Source organism: Penicillium chermesinum (assembly GCF_028974085.1).
Source record: "Penicillium chermesinum strain IBT 19713 chromosome Unknown utg000002l:1.0-5270490.0:1.0-5274688.0, whole genome shotgun sequence".
Taxonomy (NCBI): Eukaryota; Fungi; Ascomycota; class Eurotiomycetes; order Eurotiales; family Aspergillaceae; genus Penicillium; species Penicillium chermesinum.
Genome location: NW_026695312.1, coordinates 963810 through 985932, shown reverse-complemented (window position 1 = coordinate 985932; position 22123 = coordinate 963810). Strand labels below are relative to the sequence as shown.

Here is a 22123-nt window from a genome sequence, read left to right as displayed (position 1 = left end):
AGCAAGGCGATAAGGGAGGGATCATCTGTTAACCCGACCCCCGGTCCACACTAACCTCTTTCATCTCTTATCGTTCGCGCTAACCCGATCAGGAGTGGACCCGGTTCAAAAAAATCCAAAGCATAATCCACTGCTTCTCGACGCCGACTTTTTGGAGATTCGCAACCCTCCAATTCCCCTCAGACCACACATCATGGTCAAGCGAAGCAAGCTCCTTCAGGCCCTGGATGCCCACAAGGGCCGCGACTATGAAGCCGAAAAGCAGAAGAAGATGGTCAAGGCTGCGGAAAAGCGTAAAGGCCTGAAGCGCAGCCCTGCCACGACCAACAGCGACGAGCATGACGAGGACAAAAAGGAGGACAAGGATGTTGAGGATTCTGACGCTGAGGACTCTGATGCTGAGGAGGAGGCAGACAACGATGAGGAGGAAGCAGAGGAAGCAGAGGAGGGCGACTCTGAGGACGAGGCGGAAGAGGAAGAAGACATCCCTCTATCAGACCTCGAGGAAGACGAACGTGAGGACGTCATTACCCACCAGCGACTCACCATCAATAATTCGGCTGCCATTACTTCTTCCCTCAAACGCATAAGCTTCATCACCGCCCAGACGCCTTTCTCTGAACACAACTCTCTCGTCTCGAATGAAGATCTTGATATCCCTGATGTGCACGACGATCTCAACCGGGAGCTGGCTTTCTACAAGGTCTGCCAGGCGGCTGCTGTTACTGGGCGTGGCTACTTGAAGAAGGAGGGTGTTCCTTTCACCCGTCCTGGCGACTACTTTGCCGAGATGGTCAAGAACGACGAGCACATGGAAAAGATCAAGAAGAAGCTATACGACGAGGCTGCTGGCAAGAAGGCTGCCGCCGAGGCTCGCCGTCAGCGTGACTTGAAGAAGTTTGGCAAGCAAGTGCAGGTTGCCAAGTTGCAGCAAAGAGCTAAGGAGAAGCGTGAGACTATGGAGAAGATTAACACCTTGAAGAAGAGTATGTCCATCCGATAATGTAAAAACACTCGACATAACTAACATGCTGACTCTTTTTTTTTCACAGAGCGCAAGGCTGATTCAGCCGCTCCCACCGATGATGCCAACGACATTTTCGATGTAGCGATTGAAGATGCTGCCGCCCCCGAGAAGGGCCGCCGTGGACGCTCGGGCGAGGGTCCCGACATAAAGCGCCAGAAGCGAGACCAGAAGTTTGGCTTCGGTGGTAAGAAGCGCTTTGCCAAGAGCGGTGACGCTGCTTCTAGCGGAGACTTGCGTGGTTTCTCCACCAAAAAGATGAAGGCCGGTGGTTCCAAGCGTCCGGGCAAGAGCAAGCGGGCCAAGGGACGCATGTAAGCTTGCTGACTGGGTCAAGAGCTAATCGGTTTTGTGAGGGACATGGGGGGCGCCAGGCGCACAAAAATTTACGGCGGAAATCCGCCGTTGCTTTCTGTAATAACTAGAATTACCCTGCATCTGCACATGATGAATTGATTTACTCCATAGTTCGATTCTTCTCTACTCTCAAGTTATGATAATCTTATAGAAAATGGTGCAAATATAGCGGTGTCTCCCTAGTAAACCCTGAAGATGATGTTTGTTACGTAGCTTTGTGTAACTCAGTCACCGATCCTTTGGACTTTAAGCTACATTTTTTGACGTATCCAGCAGAGCGTCATTGAGGCTAGCCTCAGATTCGTAGCGGAAACCAAGTACTTCACTCATGTCTTTGATTCGGCTACTCGGGAATATCTTGTAGGAAGGGTATGTGAAGGAGGCTGGCAGAGTATGGCCTGAAAAATTACCCAAACTAACTTCGGTAAGACCTGCAATATTGGTTCTCTTCAACAGGGATCTCGCTTGGATGCCTTCTCTCACTAGAGGAGATTAGCGAATATCCAGATTCCTTCGAGTTTGCGTCATGTAGAAACATAGTTCTGTTTAAAGTCAGGATATACGCCTGCGCGTGTCTTGAACACTGTGTTGCTACTAATGCGCGTACGTTTCTCTAGCTTTCTTCCAGTAAACATCGCCTCGAGCCCGAAGAACCATCCTGGATTGTGAAAGGAATGTGATCAAGGGCTTCTTACAATATGGACTGGAGATAGCTAAGCGGTCTCATACGACCGGTTATTCGCTTCCTCCTGGTTTTCTATTTTTTGGTGAGAAAGGGTGGGTATTCATTGCAATTCTGTGTGACGAGTCTCCGATCCACATTCCATGAATAACGTTTCCTAGATTACATTAGGGCTTCTCGTTACTTCAGTTGTTGGGAATCATAAGAACCTCAAAAACCCTCCCCGAAAGGCTTCCTTTTCTGCGATCTTGAATTCTCCTGTGATATTTTGACCAATTCGTTTTCCTTAGCTCAAATCCTGGGAAGTCCTGTGTCCCTCTCTCCCCAACACTATGACTCGCAACACACCCGCAATGCCTGTCAGCAATTGCGTCAGATCAACCATTTACGTCGACATAGGGGGGTGTGGCGATGAACGTTAGAACAGAAAGAGGCCTCCAAGAGTTGCCCGGGCTTATCGATATATTGTAAACCCTCCGTACATTGTGAAGAATAAGATGGCTTTTGAGAATTTTAAGTGGACAATTCTTTCTTCCAATGTTCTAGTAGGACTATCTTCCACGAACCCTGAATGGATCTCATCTTGAATTCATCCTATACACTAGTCGGCCATGCACCCAGTGAAGCCCGTCACGACCGATTAGGAAATTGGTCTCGACATATCTGATTGATAAGATCCCCCACTCCCCACTCTCAGCCCTAGTGAACACGCCACTGATCTTTCTCTTCTCATATGGATAGCTGATAGTGGGCTTCAACTTGAAAGTCCCGATAGGCTTCCCAGGAAATATTACAACATAGAAGAATACCGTCACCCCAGTGGCTGCTCAAGGAGCACGGTATCAAGACAAAGCGTTTTGTCTATACTGGACTAACGCATGGCTTTTGGATGACTTGTCCCGATTTGCCGGTATCGAGAAGCCGGGAAAGCGACTTGATGCAGTGTGTTGGGTTCGTTCTGGATCTTTTACTGAGAGCGAATGACTAAATCCATATCGACATCAAGGTTGATTGGTAGGTCCCATTGGGACGCAGGTATCCTACATAGTTTCTAAGTTACATGGTATTTTGCCGCGTACATGGATACTGAATATTTGACGGGCCTCTTAACATGGCAGAAATCGAGCCCAAATCCATTAGCCTTTTCACCCCAAGAGACAGCACTTACACGCGCATCGGGTCTTTACTTCTCAGCCTCGCTCGCCGCCTTTGCGGCCCGCTTCTCCTCCCACTCTGTTAGAAACCTGGTGACCTTGGGCCCCCAAACCTCTTCGCCGGCTTCCAAATCCTTGTACTCAAGGACCTTTTCAGGGTCTAGCTCGTAATCACCTTGTCGGCTGCGAACAAGGGAGCTCATGAGACCACAGCTGCCGAGCGCCTTACCGAGATCATGCGCTAAAGAGCGGACATAGAATCCCGATGTCACGGTCATTTTGAGCTTGACTGCCGGTGGCTGAGAATGAGGCTTCTCGGACTTTGTGGCAGGTGTATCTTCGTTATCTTCGTTTCCTGGCTCGGGGGCAACAGGCTGCGCTTCTCCACCGTCAGCTTTCTGTTTCTTCGCGGCTCCTTGATCCCCCTCCAGTCCTTCTTTCGGGGAATCGGCGGGTGGCGGCGACTTGCGCTTGTTTGATGACTCGGTTCCTTGATCGGCGGTCTCCTCTGCAGCAGCAGTAGTAATAGGTAATGAAGCGTCCTTGTCCAGAAGCTTTTCTGCCACAGTTTTCTCATCGCCGGTCATCTCAGCCTCGGGCCACTTGAACTCGTGCGTGCCAGGCTCATAGAAATCCACCAGCTCCAGCGAAACCGTCTCTACTGGCCGGGACTTGATCTCAACCGGGGGCATCTTGCCCGCGCGCGCATACTCATATAGCTTTTTACCATCCACTCTCAATGCGGAGAAAATAGGTGGGCGCTGCATGATTTTCCCTCGGAATTGTTCAAGCGCCTCCTCGACCTTCTCGCGTGTGATGTGTTCCGTTGGAGCTCGGCGAACGACTTTCCCCAGGCAATCGTACGAGTCTGTCTCCGCGCCGAACAAAACGACCGTTTCATAGGACTTGGTGCATCCCAAGAACTCGGAAAGCACCTTGGTTCCCTTTCCAATGCCAGCGATCAGAATGCCCGTCGCAAGAGGGTCCAATGTGCCTCCGTGTCCAATCTTGACATCCATAGGCTTCTTGTTGCGACGGCGCTTCTTCTGGTAGGAGGGGTCTTGGCTGAGTCGAGCCTTCTCTGCGTCGAGCCATGGCTTGAAGGTTTTGGAGGGGTTGAAGTGCTTTTGGAGAGTGCGAAGTACATCGGCAGAGGTAACGCCTTGCGGCTTGTGAACGGCTGGGATGGAAGTCAGTCACCTGTCAATCGGGGTGCGCGCAAAGGAGACCTTACGGAGAATCCCCTCAAGGACTTTCTCGCCAGACATTGCGGTGCGGAGGCGTCGCAAACCAGGCCGTAAGGACATCAGCTCGAGCTGTATTTATGCGGGAAAGAAATTCAGTCGAGGATGGGTAATTTATCAGTAATTTTTGGTGCTTTTATCGGGGTATCGATAACGTTCCGATAACGTTATCCGGTAATTTACAAGCATCAAGATCAGCTTAATGTTGACGATCTCCAAGATTCCAACGTTCTCTGTTCTTTCAGTAGTGCCGGCTCACTTCCATCCTTCTCACCTTTGCTTTATCTCTCCTTCACTCCTCTTCCCTCCTCAACCATGCCGCCCTCGCAACCATGACCGCCCGCGAAGAAACAGTGCTCCTTCCCATTGATCCCTCCATCTCCGATGAGAACGATTGGTGGGAGTTCAGCTTGTCCGAGGTCAAGGTCCTGCGACCCGGGAAGCATCTGTACGCGAACCTCCTCGAAGCCACCGAAGATAACCCTGTGCAAGTCATTGGCGAGCTGCAGCTCAACCAGGACCAGGAACACTTAGGTGTGTACATGCCATGACGCTGACCGTACGACGCGTCACGTCGAAGCTTTAAAGAGACCCGCATTGCTTACCTTGAACATTCTTGTGCCAGTCACCAACCCCGACCTTCTCTCCAAGCGACTGCTTATCGACGATGTCACCCACTTTGCCTACGGCCAGACGGAAGATCGCAATGTTGAGTTGTGGGTAGCCGGCAAGGCGGGCTGGTACAAAATTACGCCCGCCAAGTCCTACTTGCCAACCTACACTCGAATGGTCCAGGCCGTCGACATGTACTACTTCCTCATGGACAAGCACCAATCCGGAAAGAAGCAGCTAAATCCGACATACAAGAATCTGTGCCAGCAAGTGAGCTCCGAACCCACCCCAGACCGTCGCGTCATGTTTCCCCGCTAATTTGGAGAAGTACATCTATCATACACATGGCGACTGTGAAGACCGGGAGCAGTCGGCTGCGAAATTTACGGAGCATGGGCCTTTCCTACTGACTTGCATGGTTGAGGACGATGAGGACATGCACTGGAATAAAACCAATATTTTTATGCAGCTTCGGCGGCAATTCAAGGTAAGACGCGGTGCGGAAATTACTAAGTGGGTGGTGATATTGACCCTGGATGTCTAGGAAAAATACCAAGAGCTCATTTCAAGGAAAGACGGCAGTGATCATATCGATGACGAAGATTTAAAAGAACCTCTTGTCTCAACCCCGCGTCATGACCCAGCTGCGGTCTCAAAGTCGCAGACTGATGCGGTTTACAACACGATACAAGAGCTCAAAGAAGAGGGCCATCTGGCGAAAACGTCGACTGAACTTGGATTTAGTTTCAGAGCGCTTGTCGGAGCGATATTCGTTCAACAAAGAAGATGCGGCCAAGATCATTGCCGCCCGAGCTGCTGCTGTCCTCGAAAAGTTGGAGGACGACGATAACTCCAGATGGTCTCGCTGTGTCATACACCGTGAACTCAGCCATGCCGCGGCACAACATGAATCTCTCCCTTCTTCTCTCCTCACTCCCCTTCAACCTCTTGACGACTCCAGTGATGATGAACAACTTGCCCGGACGCAGAAGTCCGTTCTACGACCCATTGCTTCAGTATCCCGAAAACTGATTGGCAAAAGAAACCGCAGTGGCACAAACGGCCAAAATCCAGAGCCTGATGGCGACGAAGCCGACATCCAAGATGACCCAGATGCTATGTCCGATGTCGAAACACCAAGTAAGACTCGTGGACAAGGACATGAGCTGATCAGGACCCCGATCCCATCCGCGCGACCTCGAACTCGCTCCCTTTTGTCCAAGACAGAACCCGGCCCGGCCGCTTCACTGCTCAAATCTATGCTTCGCAAAACGCCTCGAGCATCTCAAACAACAGCCACGATCGAGTCTTCGACATCAAAAGGACCCTCAGACCAAGGCCCCTCTATTCCACCACTACCCCCAATTGACTTGGAAGAATCGCTCGAGTCCGAAGTCTGGAATTGCCGCATGGTAGGATGTGCCAAGGAAATTCGAAGCAAGGGCGGGGAGCGCAAGAAGGAAATCGAAGCGCACGCAGGCGAACATGACTGGAATACTCAGATGCGAGTCGAGCTCATCGAGGCCGAGCAGCGCATGCACTCTGTCCTTCCTGTGACCAATCTCATGAAGTACCTCGTTACACAACACTACCAACAAATGCGTGCTGCATTTCCCGAAATTTACGCAGGGAAAGAAGCAAATCAGGCCGATAATGACACGAACGGGATCTCGACCAAGACAGAAAATTCATTGGATGGGGAGCCTCTCTCAAGTCCTACCCTCCAGACATCTGCCATCCATGGCGAGGCCAACGGACATCGTTAAGAAGTGAACGATCTGATAACCATCATCCATGGCGATTTCTACGATTTCATTTTCAATGCCGTTATGGCTCAGGTGGCGGCATTAGCACGATCTGGGGCCTTTTTTTTCTCTTTTTTTTTTGCCCCCCTTGCTTTTCGTGACAGGATTGCCCTTTCGATCGGATGCTGACGTCCATTTGGCGTTATCTACAAACGCAACTTGAGGTTGATCCGTACTTGTCTTTACCGGTTCGAGTCCGGGAAATTTCCTGAGACTAATCGCTCAGATATCTAAACAAATAAAAGCAACCGTTGACGGGCAACTTGAACTTATACACACTCGATTCCCATATGAGATACCTTCCTCCCTCCTATGTCCAGCCTACCCGATCCTATTCATACAAAGCGTCTACACGTTGATATCCAGAATCCCAACATACTCGCAGCGTTCCTTAGTCGCCGCATCTGGATTCTGGGTGCACTTCCACTTGGAGTCTGTGGCCTGGGCAGCGACGACCTGGTAGGCAATTTGGGTCGAGTTGACACGCTGCAAATCCAAAGTGAAGTTCTCGATACTCCCCAGGCCGTAGCGGAAACCGAACTGGAATTTATTATGGGCGCACTTGTTCATCTCTATGCCCGGCTGGATTTCTCCACTTGGGTTCCTAGGGCGATAATCAGATATCTGGTTTTCCTGAGAACACTTCGAATTTCATGTGCGATAGCTTACCAGGAAAGATAACAGGCATCGCCTACATGAGCCGTCGGGTCATGTACGGTAAAAGCTAGGGTGCCAAGGGTGTTGTTCGAATAGAGAGCCGCAGAGAAATGCTGCACCTGGAACGACTCGCTGCGCTTGACGGGCCCCGCGAGACTGGTTGTGGCGAGCGCGAGCAGAGAAAAGCTTGTGAAATGCATGATGATGGTGCTAGTCACTTGAACCAATCTACGAGGGCGGGCATCTTTTTTATACCAAGGAGGCAACGGCCAGCCTCCTCGTGGTCAGGAAATTGAAGACGATCCATGTATTGTCCCAAAGTCAAACAAGTGGATCTCACGGACATGCTTATCAGGCCCACCTCGACTCAGGCCTCGAGTACTTTACAGCCCCAGAAGTTCAGAACCCCTACAGCCTTATGCTACAGAGGACTGCTGTATCCTTCTTGGCTCAGAGCGGTGCACGATCATAGAATGGGGGGCCCGATAGGCGTCCAGAACGGGGGATCGGCTGTCTCGGACGCGGACGGGGCGTGGGAACTGCGGGTCTTCGTGGACCCAAAACTTATACCCTCTAAAGCTTGGTTCAATCCATTGGATCCTGAATAGATTCCTGAATTGCACGTTGATCATTGCTTCCAATGAGGTTGCACCCAGACTTTGGTCCATTTCGGTCGATGCTTGGGATCCAGGTCGCACCAACGTTCAGGCATCGTAGATTCCAGTGGCTATGCCAACCACGGTGGCCTCCAGCCGTGTCTAGCTTACTGGGTGAGAATGTCTCTGATCACCATGTCGGGATGCCTGACAATGAACGATTCCAATTCGCAGACTCGGCTAATCCTTAAAGGCCCCCCCTGTTTCATACTCCAAACCTCCCGACCCTCTCATCCCCTGCATAATCAACCCCAATAACAGCCCACGCGCCCCTGCGAATCAAAATAAACCTAGGAAACACACACGCTCAGCCGCTCTATCCGCGAAGGTCAATATTCGTCGCTTGACAATAATCCTGCCTCTCCACGGCCATTTGCATCTGCATCATAGGGCCCCCATTCTGCCCACCTGGCCCAGTCCCATACACCTGCTCCCCGAACATCCGCAGCTGCATCGGCATAGTCGGGTTCTTGTACAAATCGACGATGTCGTGCTTCTCAACCGCAAACTGTAAGCCCCAGTCCTTAGAGCTCTTGCCCAGCGCAAGACATTCCGCCGCCTTCGCTTTCGACCACCACTCCGGAAGCAAGCCGGGCTTCTGTTCAACGCGGGCCAAGAAGCGCGAGAAACCACCCACGCCCCCGTCCGTCGCTCCGCTGTAGATACTGCCTGTCTGCAGGATCCCCGAGAAGGTGTAGTCGTCGTCGAGACGGAGACGGTAGGTGTCGATCAAGAGCTTGTAGACGTCCCTCTCGGTCCGGCCGTGCAGCCATGTCTTGTCATGAAGCTTGTGGAAGGGCTTCGAGATGACGGTGTCCAGGGCGACGGACTGCCCCGGTTCGACATGGTCCTCGGCGTCACCGGCGCCGGAGGCGGAGGATAGCTTCTGCCATGTGGCTCGAGCTCGTGGCTCTGCCCCTGGGGTTGCTGTGGATTGGTTCGCTGCAGCTTGTGCGGTCTGCGCGCAGAGCTTTTTGTGCGTCTTCCAATTCTTTGTCTGGCATTCACGGGTGCAGTACCAGGCAGATTTGCACTTTCCGCAGCGCTTCAAAGGCGCAGCGGGATCCTCGGGCTTCTTGCAGGTATTGCAGAGCCTGTCTGGGGTGTCTGGCGAGGCGGCATTAGCTTCAGGGGGTGCCATGGTGATGGGTGAGGGGAAATTTGAAAACTTGCGGTGAAGAGAGAGTGAGAGCGAGAGCGAGAAAGTAATCAACAAGCAGGTAAAGGACAGATGGATTATTGTTCCTAAGCTTCGTAGATTTGAATCGCTGCTCATCTCGTTAAATCGTACATGTCACAAACGCCTCCCCCCCTATTAACCCCGTTCCATAAGAAACACCCTCCCGCCGACCTAGAAGCCCTCAAAAGATCCCCCACAAAAGTGGACTCTTCACAAACTCGTATCCCAACCGGGGTTTTCCTGCACCCCGTAATAAGAATTAAAGATTCTCTTGAGGGGATCCAACCCGATCATCCACTCCTCCTTAACCATCATCCGAAGCAAACCGCTCGTAGACACCAACCCTCCAGCAGTCCCTACCACAGTCTCCGAGAAGATCGCCAGCTGGGACGCCATCTCCTGGTCAGCTCCGTAGAACCGCTGAATATCCCACACCCGGACCACACGGTCCACACTCCAGTCGTGATACGCCTGCGCAAACATGTAACACTGCTGCGAGGTCTCCGTCGTCCACCACTCCGGAAGAATCCCCAAACACCCCTCCACCAGCGTCATCCACTGCCTGAACCCGCGGCGGCCGCCGTTAAACGGGTCCTGGTACAGGCTGTCGAAGAAGCGTGTGCCGCCTACCTGGTCCTCCTCGACGCGCCAGCGGTAGGCGTCGATCAGCAGCCGGAAGGTGTCGTGGCGGCTGCGGCCGTGCAGCCAAGTGTTCTGGACCAGCCGCGTGAAGGGCCTGGCGATATAGGTTTGCAGCGTGTAGGCGCTCTCGGGGCTGGTGGGGGTGCTGAGGGGCCCAATGACGATGTTTGCGCGCTGGAAGGCTTCCTGAAGGGCCTTTGTTTCCTTGGAAGCCTCGCATTCGGGGCGACAGTGGCAGTTTTGGTCGGCGCGGAGGCATTTGACAGAGCAGGGGCGGATGGCGTGGCAGTTCTCGCAGAGTAGGTGGTTGAGTGGGGGACAGTAGCCTCCTGCGATCTGGGGATAGTCTACTACGGTGTGGTGGTGGAAATGTTGAGGCCCATGATTCGTGGGACGCGAGTACTACCTGAAAGAGGAATACGGGACATTGTGGATGAAGCCAAGGCGGGTTTAAAGAGGCAGGTTTCGTTTGAAAAGTTGTTGAGAGATGGCCCTTCTTCTGCGGAAGAACGAGAGGCTTTCTGGGAGCGGGGACAGGGAAATTGTGAATAGAGGAGATGTGAATAGGAAAGAAGTGTGGCTTCTTCAAGTCTCCAAGAGTTTTGCGATGCGCAAGTTGCATGAAGAGGACTGAGGTTGAGCTTCCATAACAACAAGCACATGTTAGGGCAGAAAAGCAACAACGCCGGTGAGCTTGGTTTCTCCCGTCATAGCTACTTACCACCTACGCGTGCCAGAGAATCCGCAACACTTCCTCGGGCCTGACGTAGCTTAAGAATAACGCACAACACGTGAATGGTTTGAAGAATAGTGAATACAGCACACAGAATTCTGTGTCAACTAGCAGACAACTGAAGCGAACTCCTAGGCCTCGGAATGAGACCGATGCAAGACAAAGCAACCTGCCCTGCCGTCGCCTGTACATGAAGAGGTCCAGAGAAAGAAATTTTGGGGTATACCACAGAACATGCCACATATATCACGCGCACATAAAAGATAGGGATAGCAAGGTGCGGAAACAAGGTGCAGATGAGAAATCAGATAAGACACTTGCGAGAAGATAGCTAGGGACACACGGCCCCGATGGCCAAGAGTAGGGAAAGGGAAAAAAGGTGTGTACAAGATGGCAAATATGCGATGATCAAGGGTTGGTAGATAGGAAAGTCTCGGGGTCAAAGTGTAGTACGATGGACCATACGGTCCTCACGTGGGAGATTAGGAGTGGCGGGCCTTGTGGGCTTCAACAAGAGCTAAATTGGGTGAGTATGCGTGTTAATGGAGGAGCTGGGGGACGGAGAGATCTTACTCTGAAGAACAGTGGCTTGACCCTGTCGCGACTCGCAGGCACACTGCAGAGTGCTCCCATCCAAGAAGTTAAGGAGAATACTGTTGGGCATCTCTTGCATATCTTCATCAGGTAGGCAAGGAGTCCGGAACTCAGTCAGGTGGTAGCGCTTGGTCATATTGCGGGCGGCCGAGTCGTTCGTACTAGGGGCCAGCACAAGGTATCCTTCTTCATCGATACGAATACAGCGACGTTTCCATAGGGAGCGTATCAGGAACTGCACATTAACCTCGCCAATCTCGATGGCGCTGGACAGGCTTTTACCGGATCCTGAAGGCGTCAAGGTAGTGCCATTTGCCGCTTGAGGAAACCCTTCTTCTTTCACGGGCGAGGCGACGGTTCCGATGATATTACGACGAGAAGAGGTCATTGATGACATCCGGCGCATCAGACGGGACGCCCGGGACTCTTTCTTCTCTTCGGCGGGGATGCAGCGCCGTTCTCTTCAGTCTTGGAGGGAGAAGCCTGGGAAAGTCGACTACCAGAGCGGGAGAGCGGTCCAGCTGGCCGACTAGAACTCGAGTCAATAGACGCACGGCGGATATCAGACTGGGAGGCCGACTCCGGCAACTCGGATTCCTTGGCAATGTCGTGCTGAACTGTCGAAGGGCTATCCTGGCGGGTCGGGGTATCAGAGCCAGGCTCGACAGCAGAAGGCTTGGGCGAGCGACTTCGGGCCGTCATAGAAATCGAGCTGGTACGGCGGGCGGCGGCGGTATACGGACGAGAGTCATTCCTTTGCAGACTAGGGGCACGACTGAAATCAGGCAGGGTCCCGCTGGGAATCGAAACGGAAGCCCGCTTCCGGAGACTTTCGAAGGATGAAGAGGAAGAGGGCACGGTCACCGCGGGTGACGGGCCGGCCGGGGAGCCTTCACGGCTTTGGAGTTTTTCTAATGCTTTGATGCGGTTCGAAATTCCAGACGAGACGTTGACCTTCTTGGCCATCAGCGGAGTCGAGGACTCAAAGTCAGCGTGGGAACTTGAGACTGATCGGCCTGCAGATAGAGTTTGCATGACCGAAGGAGATCGAGATCCATGTGAGCTTGAGAAGGCGCGGGGTGAACCCCTCCACTGATCGCTGTTGACACTAGGGGATTTGACTGCAACCGGGCGAGCTTCCTGCACGGTTGCCGACCTCAATTCTTCCATAAAAGAATCGTCAGATAGGAGGTTATCGTCATCCGAGTACTCTTGAGTCGAGATTTGAATCGGCTCCAAGTAGACTTTTCGTCGCTGATCCAAGGGAACGGCGTCGGGCTTCCCGGTGGGTTGCTCTTTGGCGCTAGTCTCCTCCGCAGGAATAGGGTCAATTGGAGCCGGAGGGTGCGCGATCGGTGTCTCAGTCGCAGAAGGGGAAGGAGATTCAGGAGGAGGGGTGACGAGCCCGTTGGCAGAATCAAGGGGCTCTTGAGGAGTTTGTTCTGATGAAGCGTCTGACTGATCGGTTACGGTGCCTAGGGTCTCCAACGGGGATGAAGAACCTTCAAGTTCCGAGTCTGGGACCGGGCCTGGCACCTCACTAAGTGGGACTCCGGACGGGGCGCTAGGTGCAGCTAAATCCTTCTTGGCCTCCGCGTGGTTAGGAATTGTGGAGAACCCCCCTGTGTCATCTTCGAGCGTAGTCTGCGGCGTATCCAGCTCTGAGCAGTCGAAAGCATCACCAGATGCGTTGGAGAATGTTGTGTCCGCGCTTGGGCGAGAGGCATGCGAAGAAGCACCTCGGTCAGAATCTGGTGAAGGCACGTCTGGCGTTGATTCCTGCTGAAGTTCGGCTGAGGCAACGTCCAGCTCCCCTTCACGATGCGTAGGGAGTGGCTCAATAGGTTCCAGTGGCTCATCTGGAGGCAATTGAGGAGCAGTGTAAAAACCAGAGAAAGCACGGGGCTGAAGGTATAGCTTCGTGTCGGCCAGGTCTTCGGCGGGTTCTTCAAGAGAAGAAAGGGGCTCAGCGGGGTCTTCCACTGGGGCGCAGTCGCCTTGAGTTGTTTCCTCGGGCTTTTCCTCGAGACTGCGGTCTAGAATTGGCTGGAATGCTGTTGAGGGCAGCTCTGCAGGATGGGTCTCGGGGATTTGCTGTGTGGTCTCTTCGTTCTCCGTCTCGGGCGCCAGGTTTACATTCTCCTTATTCTCATCAGAAACCTGGGTCCTATCAATCGGTATATCGGGAATTGTGTCCTTCATTAGGGGTTCCGCGGCCTGTCTCTTTTTCGAATCTTCGGCCCTCTTCGCCATGTTCTTCTTCCGTTGTTGTAGTGCCTTCATCAGGCGTTCTTTTTCCGGGGTTAAACCAGAAGATGTGGATAGAGCGCCCAGGGATTTGGCGCCCGGTGAAATTGGGGGTCTTGCGACGGGAATAGTCGGCGGAGGAACGAGGAGAGGAGGAATGGGGGGTACCCGAGTGCTTGGTCTGCTTGCAAAGGAGCTCCCCCTGAGATCGTGGGCGTGGAGCTTCGGCCATCGCGAGCTGCTTGCGAGCAGTCGAAGAACGCATTCCGGCCGGGAGGCGACGGGTCGCTGATCAGGATTCTGAGAGCTTCCAGAAGTTCGAGGCTGTCCGGTTTGATCCAGGGATGGGCGGGGCCCAAGCTTTACTTTCGGGGTATAGCCTGCAGCACGCTCCAACTCACGCAAGGACGGCCGCCCAGATTGGGTTGACATCCTCGCTTCTTCAGATGGTCGTGGAAACTCATCCAAAATATTCCGATATCTAGCGCGTTCTGAGGACGCCGGGGAAGTGGGGGCCATGCTTTGGCGAGATTCACAGCGGCTATCCCGTGATGGCGGCGGCCGAGAACCTTCACGCGATTGTGGTGGTCGAGGGGACGGAGATCGAAGGTCGGGGGGCGCCTCAAAACTGGACGAAGTGGTTGGCGGCACTATGGTGAGCTCTGATCTTTGACTGCCCGGTCTTTCTCTGATTTCAGCCTGGGCCGGCACCTGCAGAGGCGGCTGATTCGGCGCCTCTGTTTTCTTTGGCGCCCCGTTTTCTTCTGCATCCTCCGTTATTTCCATAAGTTTACGGCGGCGTAGCGAACTCGACGACGATGTAATTGAGCCTGAGGCGGTATGAAGAAGGCACGCGGACGATAGAGCGCTCTCGTTGAGATCGGAAGCTTGCGTTAAGACGAGAGTTGTATCATTCGGAGAGAATCTATCCAAGACCGATTGGAATTGGACATTGCTGCGGGCTGCAATGCGAGAATATGGCATTAGGGGGCGGGGGCTCCGCTAGAGAAGGGTTCACCAACGAGGCATACCTAGAATAAGACGCGACAAGCCCTCGGGCATGTATCGAAGAATGACTTTCCGGCGTCTGTACTGGAGGAAGCCATACAGCGGCGAGGTCTCCTCGTACTTTTCAATGGCATTGCGCACTTCGGACACCCCACCGCTTCCTCGTTCAAGCAAGGCGACTTCATCCCTGGAAACATAATGTAGAAGAAACCTGGAGAAAAGGGGGGAAGGAAAGTTAGAACGAGAACCGTCGACCTCGATTCGATCTCTCCACAATGCTAGTCCGGGATCCAAGGCGGACAAGAGGGGAGCAACGATCGGAGATGGGAATGCGAGCAGGACAGGAAAACGTACCATCCACCGGCGTCGGCCAGCGCACTCTGGTAGGCTTCGACGATGGCGGCAGAATCTAGCCCATTGAGAGACATGGCGCGAACGACATGGAGACAGAACACAGGAGCTCCGTGACAGGCGGAAGAGCGCTCAGAGGGGGGAGGAAAAGGGAGGGGGAAGTACGAGAGGTCTGGCCAAAGAATGAATGGAGCCTGGGACCAACGGATTGAGATCTCGCGATCGTGAAGGTGCCCAATCACGACGAGGGCAGGGCCTTGACACCAGCGGATGAAAAGGCGAGGCAGCTGTCCTGATAGGTTTACCGTCCACGAACCTGTTCAGGGGCCGCTTCCATTTGTTGATGACTCCACCACGCGGCTATCCCAATTAAACCTACTCTCGCGCGGTCAAGAAGCTGAAACGCCCGGCCGGCCTTGGGTGCTCTTTATAGTTTAGACTCAACAGGAACCCATCGTAAGCCGCGAGTGCTCAACTCTATTATCTACAGGTCGCACGAGGGGGGATAGATATTTGCTGCAGGCGGCACGTTACCGTCTGTCCCAATGTACGACCTCGTCCAGTCAGGAATGCCATGATCTCATCCATGTCCTATCACATTGGCGCTCCCTTCTGTAGTCTGCAATCTGATCTTCCTCATGCCGTGAGGCATCCCAGGAATCCCACATAACTTGGCAATTTCATACCAGGGCACGTCAGTCGTCTATCAGCGGGTATTTCTTCCCATTTGATTCTCGGGAGCTCGCCGTCAAGATCGGAATTCGACAACCTTGAGGAATCCCTTCTGTCTCAGTTGGGCACCAACGTGGATCTGGGGCTCCAGTCCTTCAAGTGGAGGGTCATAGTCGGTGGATCTCATTGTTCAACCTTAAATAGCTTGCTGTTGATCTATCCATTGTGACTGGCACTGCCTGCATGAAGACATTGTGATTCCAGTGACTAAATCCAGCGATGTCTACCTGGTTATCCAATCCCCGGGTTTATCTGGGATTTATCTGTGTTTGCGGAGAGCTTGAAGCAGCCCCTTTTTTGGTAGGACCACAACCCAGGAAGTAGGCTGCCTTCCTTTCCAATCCCAATAATGCAAAGCAAAGCTCAAGGTCCGGGTTTGTCCAACTGCTTAGTCACTTGTGAGATCAAATTTTGGACCGTTTGAATATGATCAAATTACAAATCCTAAGCCTAAGGGATTCGGGCCCAACCAAGACAAGCGCTTTCTTTTCCGCCTTAGTTGGAAGATTTGGGAGACAAATAGAACGGAAAAACATGGAGTCTCTCTAGTCGTGGATCAAATCACACCTGTCGTTGTCGAAGTTGCACTGTTAATCCGTCCGATAGGAAGCTTCCGTAGTACTGGGAAACAGAGCTCGCACCACATCATACCTTCCCTACCAGTGATGTTAGGACCGGCGGAACCAGGAGTTGAAACCAGAAGACTACGAATAACACATACTCTCTCCCTGTGCCACCCGTCGACCTATTTTTGGCCAAGGCGCAATAAGCTTTATTCTGGGTTGGATTCTAGAACCGTGCGCGCCGCCGCGCCGCCGCGCCGATCCCCGCGCGGAGTATCTACGTCGGCGAGCCCCGATAGGCATACTTATTGCGCCAATCCCCCAGCAAGAGTCCTCCAAACCACATCATGGCTGATCTCCCTCCCCTGTCCTCGCTGCCCTCGCTCCCCCAGGAGGACCAATTTCGCGTGCTGGACACGCTCTTCGAGTCCTCGCCGGAGATACACCAGCTCATGGCCCCCCGTGCTGTCCGGCCAGACATTCACCTCCTATGGCGGCCTGATCGATGCGGTAGGGGGGCGCATGTCCGCGCTATGCGCCGCAAACTCCCCCACCGATCGCGACATCCTGCATGGCATTCTGGGGTCGCACCCCCGGCTGGGCCGCGCACCCGCCAATCCCGAGCACCTGAGTGAACTGAGCAAGAAGGAGCAGGCGCAATTGAATACCGGCGCGGAGGAGCAGGCTGAGAAGCTGGCAGCGCTGAATGCTGAGTACGAGGCCAAGTTCCCTGGTTTACGGTTTGTGTATGTACCTTGCTTACCCTCCCATCTCCACCTCCTTTGCCCCTCCCCCGCGATCCCGCCTATCTTTCCCTGTTTTTTTTTTTGATACGCTAACCTTTCCACCAGCACTTTTGTCAACGGTCGCAGCCGAGACGTCATCATGGAGGAAATGCACCAGCGCATTGAGCGGGGAGACCAAGATCGGGAGGTGGAGGAGACCATCCAGGTAAGTTGAGCGATCGCTGCATTGCTGCATTATGCCATTGGAAACATCTCAAGCTAATGCTGTCAAGGCCATGTGCGACATTGCTAAGGACCGTGCGCGCAAACTACAGGCGCGCATTTAGAAAGCTTAACACAAGCACACGAACGGCGCTATTTCTTAACTCCGCGTAGCCGATTCTAGAATTGATGGGCGGGAGTTTCTTAGCGAGCGATAAGAGAAAAGGGAGAAAAGACAAGGTTCGGGGCTCCACCAATCCTGGGAGTTTGATGTCATCCACTTCTTCCACTTCTTTCCTTTGCCCTCCGGCCATTGCCGCTCTAGCGTTTTCCTTCTTTTTTAAACATGGAAAATCCCCCATCTTCCGTAGTAGTTCCCCCTCCTTATCCATACACCTCATGCGCTCCATGCGCGCATCAAATGAAGGGTAGCGTGGAGCATTTGCCACGAGCGTCGACAGTCCCGATAACGGGCGCTTCCACCAAACCTACGCCGCTTAGAGCCTCAACCCTCCCCGCAGGTACGTTCACATCCTAGGGTCTTGTACCTCGTACTCGTATTACTCCGGAGCACCATCCCCCCACTAGGCAGCAAAATATAAAAGGAAAATAGAAATAGAAATGTGCCGATCTAACAGCTCATAGGTCCAGCGGCCTCGGATGTTGCGTCGGGCTCCAGCAACAGCCAGAATGACGGCCAGCGGAACAGTCGACGCCCGGCTGGTGGCCCGCTGGTCAGACAATCAACTTCGCACACGCTGCAGGAGACCCGCGCCGAGTCTAACGCCATTGATCCGTTGTCACAGGTAAGCCTGACCGTCTGCAGCTCAGCGCCAAAAGCTGACCCTGTCATAGCACATCATCCAGCGCACCAACACCCAGAAATCAATTCCGCTCAAGTTGTTAGGCCGCGCCTCGTACGAGGAGGCCGGAGGCTCCGACTGTACAGCATCAGATCAAAGCGGAAGAGGCGACGTAGCATCGAACTCGAAACCCAAGGAAAAGAAGTAAGCCCCAGCAAATGAATTCGAGACCCTTCGGGCAGCGTTGTGTTCCCTTGTCGGCGTCGGCGGGATTGTCAATATCTGCTGACTCGATATAAGACCGATCCCCGCCGCAGACCTTGTGCTAACGTTGCTCTGTTTCTCTCCCATCATAGATATAGGGTATCGCTACTCAATCGCATTATTGGCAAGAAAAACAATCCGCTGTCCGAGCCTGAGGATGAAACCTCAGAGACAGAGGAGAATCGCATGTCTGCCGACCAGTCGCATCCGACCAGCTTCATACCGCGACACCTTGCGCCGGCTCGCTATCTCAAAGTACGCGCACACTATAAAAAGGATAAAACATTCGACCACGTATTCGAGGCCCAGGAACTACAGGGCGCTGCCCCAGAACGCCCGGCAGATCGACGGAAGTCTGCTTCGTCAAATATCTCCAAGGGCGAGAGTCATGGAAAAGCTATTTGGGCATTGGCATTCTCAAAAGATGGGAGGTACTTAGCGGCGGCTGGCCAGGACAGGAAGGTTCGCGTTTGGGCTGTCATTACGTCTGCAGAGGAGCGCGAAATGGCAAAGCTAGAAAGAGAGACGAGTCCAGATGGGCAAGACCCTGTTCATCTTTATGCGCCAGTCTTCCAATCCAATCCTATCCAAGTATACGAGGCGCACACAGGGAGCATTTTGGACCTAAGCTGGAGCAAAGTGAGTGATATCCTTCCGGGAACGAAGATTGAAAATCGACTTACAGCGACTCCAGAATAACTTTCTCCTTTCTTCGTCGATGGATAAAACTGTTCGATTATGGCATATAAGCCGCTCAGAATGCCTGTGCTGCTTCCAGCACAGTGATTTTGTGACTTCTATACAGTTTCATCCACGTGATGATCGATTCTTCCTTGCAGGGTCGTTGGATACAAAGTTGCGCCTGTGGAGCATTCCCGATAAAAATGTGGCTTACGTGACAACAGTCCCTGATATGATAACCTCGGTGGCTTTTACCCCCGACGGCCGGCATTCTCTGGCAGGGTGTTTGAACGGCTTGCTCAGTATTCACGATACGGAGGGCCTTAAGCTGTCAGGACAAATTCACGTCCGCTCAGCCCGGGGCCGGAACTCGAAAGGTGCCAAAATTACCGGCATTGACACCATCAAGGTACCACAGGATGACCCCAATGGAGATGTCAAAGTGCTTGTCACCAGCAACGACTCCCGCATTCGACTATATGATCTTCGGGACCGGGTGCTGGAAGCTAAATTCCGTGGGAATGAGAACACGTGCAGTCAGATCCGGGCTTCGTTTACGGATGACGGAAAACACGTCATTTGTGGAAGTGAAGATCGCAGGACCTACGTCTGGCCCATTGAGTCTCCGGAGCGGGACGCTGACAAGAGGCCAGTGGAGGTCTTTGAAACTCAGTCTACAATTGTGACCGTCGCGATCACAGCGCCGGCCAGAGCGAAGCAACTACTCAGCCTGTCCGAGGATCCCATATACGACATCTGCAATCCTCCCCCCGGTCAATCTTGCGAGCCCTGAGGAAGCCCCCGCTACAAAGAAGTCCAACTCCGCAAAGGATAGCAAAGACGACAGTCAGTACAAACGGTCCGAATTAACACCCCAACTCTCAATTGTCAGCAAAATTGAGCAAGAATCACCCGCATATATGGCTCGTTCTACCCATATGGACGGCAACATCATCGTGATAGCCGACTACTCGGGCAAGATAAAAATCCTTCGACAAGATTGCGCATATCAGAAACGCCGCTACGAGAACTGGGATCAGCACAACACTATCTCTCGGCGCATCCTGCGTCGCTCAAACTCCGCACGTCACAGTGTCGCCTCTTCCATTGGCAAAGATTCTACCCAGAAGACACCCTCCGAACGCATCATCTCGTGGCGGAACTCCGTCGTTCGCCAGGCGCGCTCCAGCCACGAGGGCTCGCGCTCTGGACTGCGCAGTCGCAGCCCCTCGCCGCATCGACAGGGCACAACGCCCGTCTTCCGGCTCTCTTCCCCGTCCTTCCAGTCTGGGCCCCGGCGAGGCATTATCGGGCATCGCCTCTCCATCAGGGACGTCGCCAGTGCGACCTGGTAAGAAGTGGAGACCGGCAGCCGCAGAAGAATGGACAGCGTGCGGATGACCGTGCTTCGCAGGAGCTACAGGATCTCCCGGCGTCATCAGCCGAGCTAATATATAGTGACAAGACTCAGGAGAATCCTCTTTGGCTGCAGGGTGATCATAGCTATGCGTACTGGCAGAAGATCACACAAGACGCGATGGCGATCAAGTCTCGGCAGTCGAATGACACGGATCTTCTCAACCCGAACCACATTCCCCCTGGTCTTGAACGCAAGTTGAGTACGGCTGGCAGTGTGCTCAGTAGTGAATATGAATCCTCTGCCGTGGCCGAGGACGAGGAAGATCTTATGAGATGTGAAAATTGTCTTGGGACGAGTTTTCGAGGCGTCAAGGACCGCAGCGGAAAGCAGAAGTTGATCTGTTCAAGCTGCAACCGGTTGGTCTCTTGATGGCTCTTATGCCTTTTACACCCAAACGGCAGTTTTTCAGCAGTGTTTCATTTCCTTTTGGGGTTGTATATTTTTTTTATATTTGGTATTTTGATTTTTGGATCTAAGGATCTCGGGGCTTATGTTGATATGCTCGGACAGTTGATATCAGCTTCGCGGCGTGTACCTGTAATATATGGTTCTGAGTGGATAATGTCAAAAGAAATGCACAAGGCATATAGTTTGAAAGCCCTTTAACTTCGCGAGAATACATTACTGTTGAGTAGTCTGTGTGTCAGAGCTACCAGCTACCAGCGCGGGTGCCAAGACATCGAAAAAGTCCGATAACTGATCCGCGTGTTCAGCCAGGACCTCCACCAAACCACCACCGAGTCTTCCATCTTGTTGAGCCAGTCCTCGAAATTGCAAGGCCTCATCAGAAAACCATAGATCTTGTCTCCGATCCCTGGCTTCCATCTCAGCCGCGCCCCACGCATTTTCCACTTTCCGCACACTCACCACCCGCACAAGGCAAGACCAGCTCTTGCCCACCTCCACAATGCCATACCTGTCAACCTCCCAGGCATTCCTGGAACAATCAGCCCAACTTCTCCAAGCCTACCCAGATTCCGTAAGAGCAAAAGCCCTACAAACTCCCACAGCCCACCCCGCAACCCGCAACCCGCCACACAGACACAATGCCATGATACCCCACAGCAAGCCCGTGTTTCGCAGCGCTTCACGAAAAGCGCTCGAGCAGACAACACGAAAGCTGCCTCCAAGAACCTTGCCTCCAATATCCGCATCTTCACAGAGACCAATCCCGCCGGGAGCAGAAGCTAACAAGACGCAGACCCTAATCACTACAAAATACCACTTCCCCACAACCACACGCGCCGCGCAACACAAACTCCAAAAATCCCTCGCAAAGTCCCGAAAGCCCGCCCCAGAAGAAATACCAGCCCCCGTCGCCGCCTCGTGCTAAAGACCTACAACCCCTCCACCGGAATCACTCTGCACTACCGCACAAACAAGCAGCAGGAGGTCGGGCGCATCATAACCACGCTGGGGAAACTGGCGGCCGGGGCAGATGTAGCGGGACTGGGACTGGGGGCGCCGGGCGCGCCGGCGGGAGACGTGGAGATGGTGGATGCTGGGGCGGAGGAGGTTCCTGCTGCTCCTGCGCAGGCGCAGGCGGGGAAGCAGCAGCAGCAGCAGCAAGGTGGGAAAGGGAAGAAGAAGGGTGGGAAAGGGAAGCGGTAGATTGGGTTCTTTTGGATTTGATGCTGGCTAAGAAGGGCCTGCTATAGAAAATAATGACTTGCTACGGATCATTCATGACGGATGTTGTATGTTGAAGCTGGGCTGATACTAGTGTAAGGTTTAACGTGTAGAACTCCAAGCTACGCAGCGGCAAAG

At 53.3% G+C, this 22123-nt stretch overlaps 9 protein-coding genes across 9 annotated transcripts; 4 read left to right on the top strand and 5 right to left on the bottom strand.

Annotated features, from left to right (window-relative positions):
• Nucleotides 1-193: 193 nt before the first annotated feature.
• On the top strand, nucleotides 194-1342 carry N7468_001164 (EBP2 family rRNA-processing protein; the record flags this gene model as incomplete). The annotated part of the gene is made up of 2 exons (XM_058470461.1): nucleotides 194-986; nucleotides 1053-1342. 2 exons carry the CDS (start codon nucleotides 194-196, stop codon nucleotides 1340-1342), a joined length of 1083 nt encoding a protein of 360 aa, XP_058333602.1.
• A 1904-nt stretch (nucleotides 1343-3246) lies between these two features.
• On the bottom strand, nucleotides 3247-4485 carry N7468_001163 (pseudouridine synthase PUS4; the record flags this gene model as incomplete). The annotated part of the gene is made up of 2 exons (XM_058470460.1): nucleotides 3247-4397; nucleotides 4452-4485. 2 exons carry the CDS (start codon nucleotides 4483-4485, stop codon nucleotides 3247-3249), a joined length of 1185 nt encoding a protein of 394 aa, XP_058333601.1.
• Nucleotides 4486-4793: 308 nt separating this feature from the next.
• N7468_001162 (uncharacterized protein) lies at nucleotides 4794-6839 on the top strand (the record flags this gene model as incomplete). The annotated part of the gene is given in 5 exon segments (XM_058470459.1): nucleotides 4794-4995; nucleotides 5087-5343; nucleotides 5399-5560; nucleotides 5618-5746; nucleotides 5766-6839. The coding sequence occupies 5 exon segments, from the start codon at nucleotides 4794-4796 to the stop codon at nucleotides 6837-6839; spliced, it is 1824 nt and encodes a 607-aa protein (XP_058333600.1).
• A 387-nt stretch (nucleotides 6840-7226) lies between these two features.
• N7468_001161 (uncharacterized protein) lies at nucleotides 7227-7735 on the bottom strand (the record flags this gene model as incomplete). The annotated part of the gene is made up of 2 exons (XM_058470458.1): nucleotides 7227-7482; nucleotides 7548-7735. The coding sequence occupies 2 exons, from the start codon at nucleotides 7733-7735 to the stop codon at nucleotides 7227-7229; spliced, it is 444 nt and encodes a 147-aa protein (XP_058333599.1).
• A 772-nt stretch (nucleotides 7736-8507) lies between these two features.
• On the bottom strand, nucleotides 8508-9332 carry N7468_001160 (zinc finger MYND domain-containing protein; the record flags this gene model as incomplete). Its single annotated transcript, XM_058470457.1, has 1 exon — nucleotides 8508-9332. One exon carries the CDS (start codon nucleotides 9330-9332, stop codon nucleotides 8508-8510), a length of 825 nt encoding a protein of 274 aa, XP_058333598.1.
• Nucleotides 9333-9581: 249 nt separating this feature from the next.
• N7468_001159 (MYND finger domain-containing protein) lies at nucleotides 9582-10441 on the bottom strand (the record flags this gene model as incomplete). Its single annotated transcript, XM_058470456.1, has 2 exons — nucleotides 9582-10360; nucleotides 10420-10441. 2 exons carry the CDS (start codon nucleotides 10439-10441, stop codon nucleotides 9582-9584), a joined length of 801 nt encoding a protein of 266 aa, XP_058333597.1.
• Nucleotides 10442-11228: 787 nt separating this feature from the next.
• Nucleotides 11229-15023, bottom strand: N7468_001158 (uncharacterized protein; the record flags this gene model as incomplete). Its single annotated transcript, XM_058470455.1, has 5 exons — nucleotides 11229-11263; nucleotides 11320-11775; nucleotides 11841-14549; nucleotides 14619-14782; nucleotides 14950-15023. The coding sequence occupies 5 exons, from the start codon at nucleotides 15021-15023 to the stop codon at nucleotides 11229-11231; spliced, it is 3438 nt and encodes a 1145-aa protein (XP_058333596.1).
• A 1320-nt stretch (nucleotides 15024-16343) lies between these two features.
• Nucleotides 16344-20725, top strand: N7468_001157 (Oxo-4-hydroxy-4-carboxy-5-ureidoimidazoline decarboxylase; the record flags this gene model as incomplete). The annotated part of the gene is made up of 6 exons (XM_058470454.1): nucleotides 16344-16987; nucleotides 17318-17358; nucleotides 17840-17994; nucleotides 18292-18894; nucleotides 19112-19668; nucleotides 19843-20725. The coding sequence occupies 6 exons, from the start codon at nucleotides 16344-16346 to the stop codon at nucleotides 20723-20725; spliced, it is 2883 nt and encodes a 960-aa protein (XP_058333595.1).
• A 538-nt stretch (nucleotides 20726-21263) lies between these two features.
• N7468_001156 (SRP9/SRP21 family protein) lies at nucleotides 21264-21967 on the top strand (the record flags this gene model as incomplete). The annotated part of the gene is made up of 2 exons (XM_058470453.1): nucleotides 21264-21428; nucleotides 21692-21967. The coding sequence occupies 2 exons, from the start codon at nucleotides 21264-21266 to the stop codon at nucleotides 21965-21967; spliced, it is 441 nt and encodes a 146-aa protein (XP_058333594.1).
• Between the last annotated feature and the right edge of the window lie 156 nt (nucleotides 21968-22123).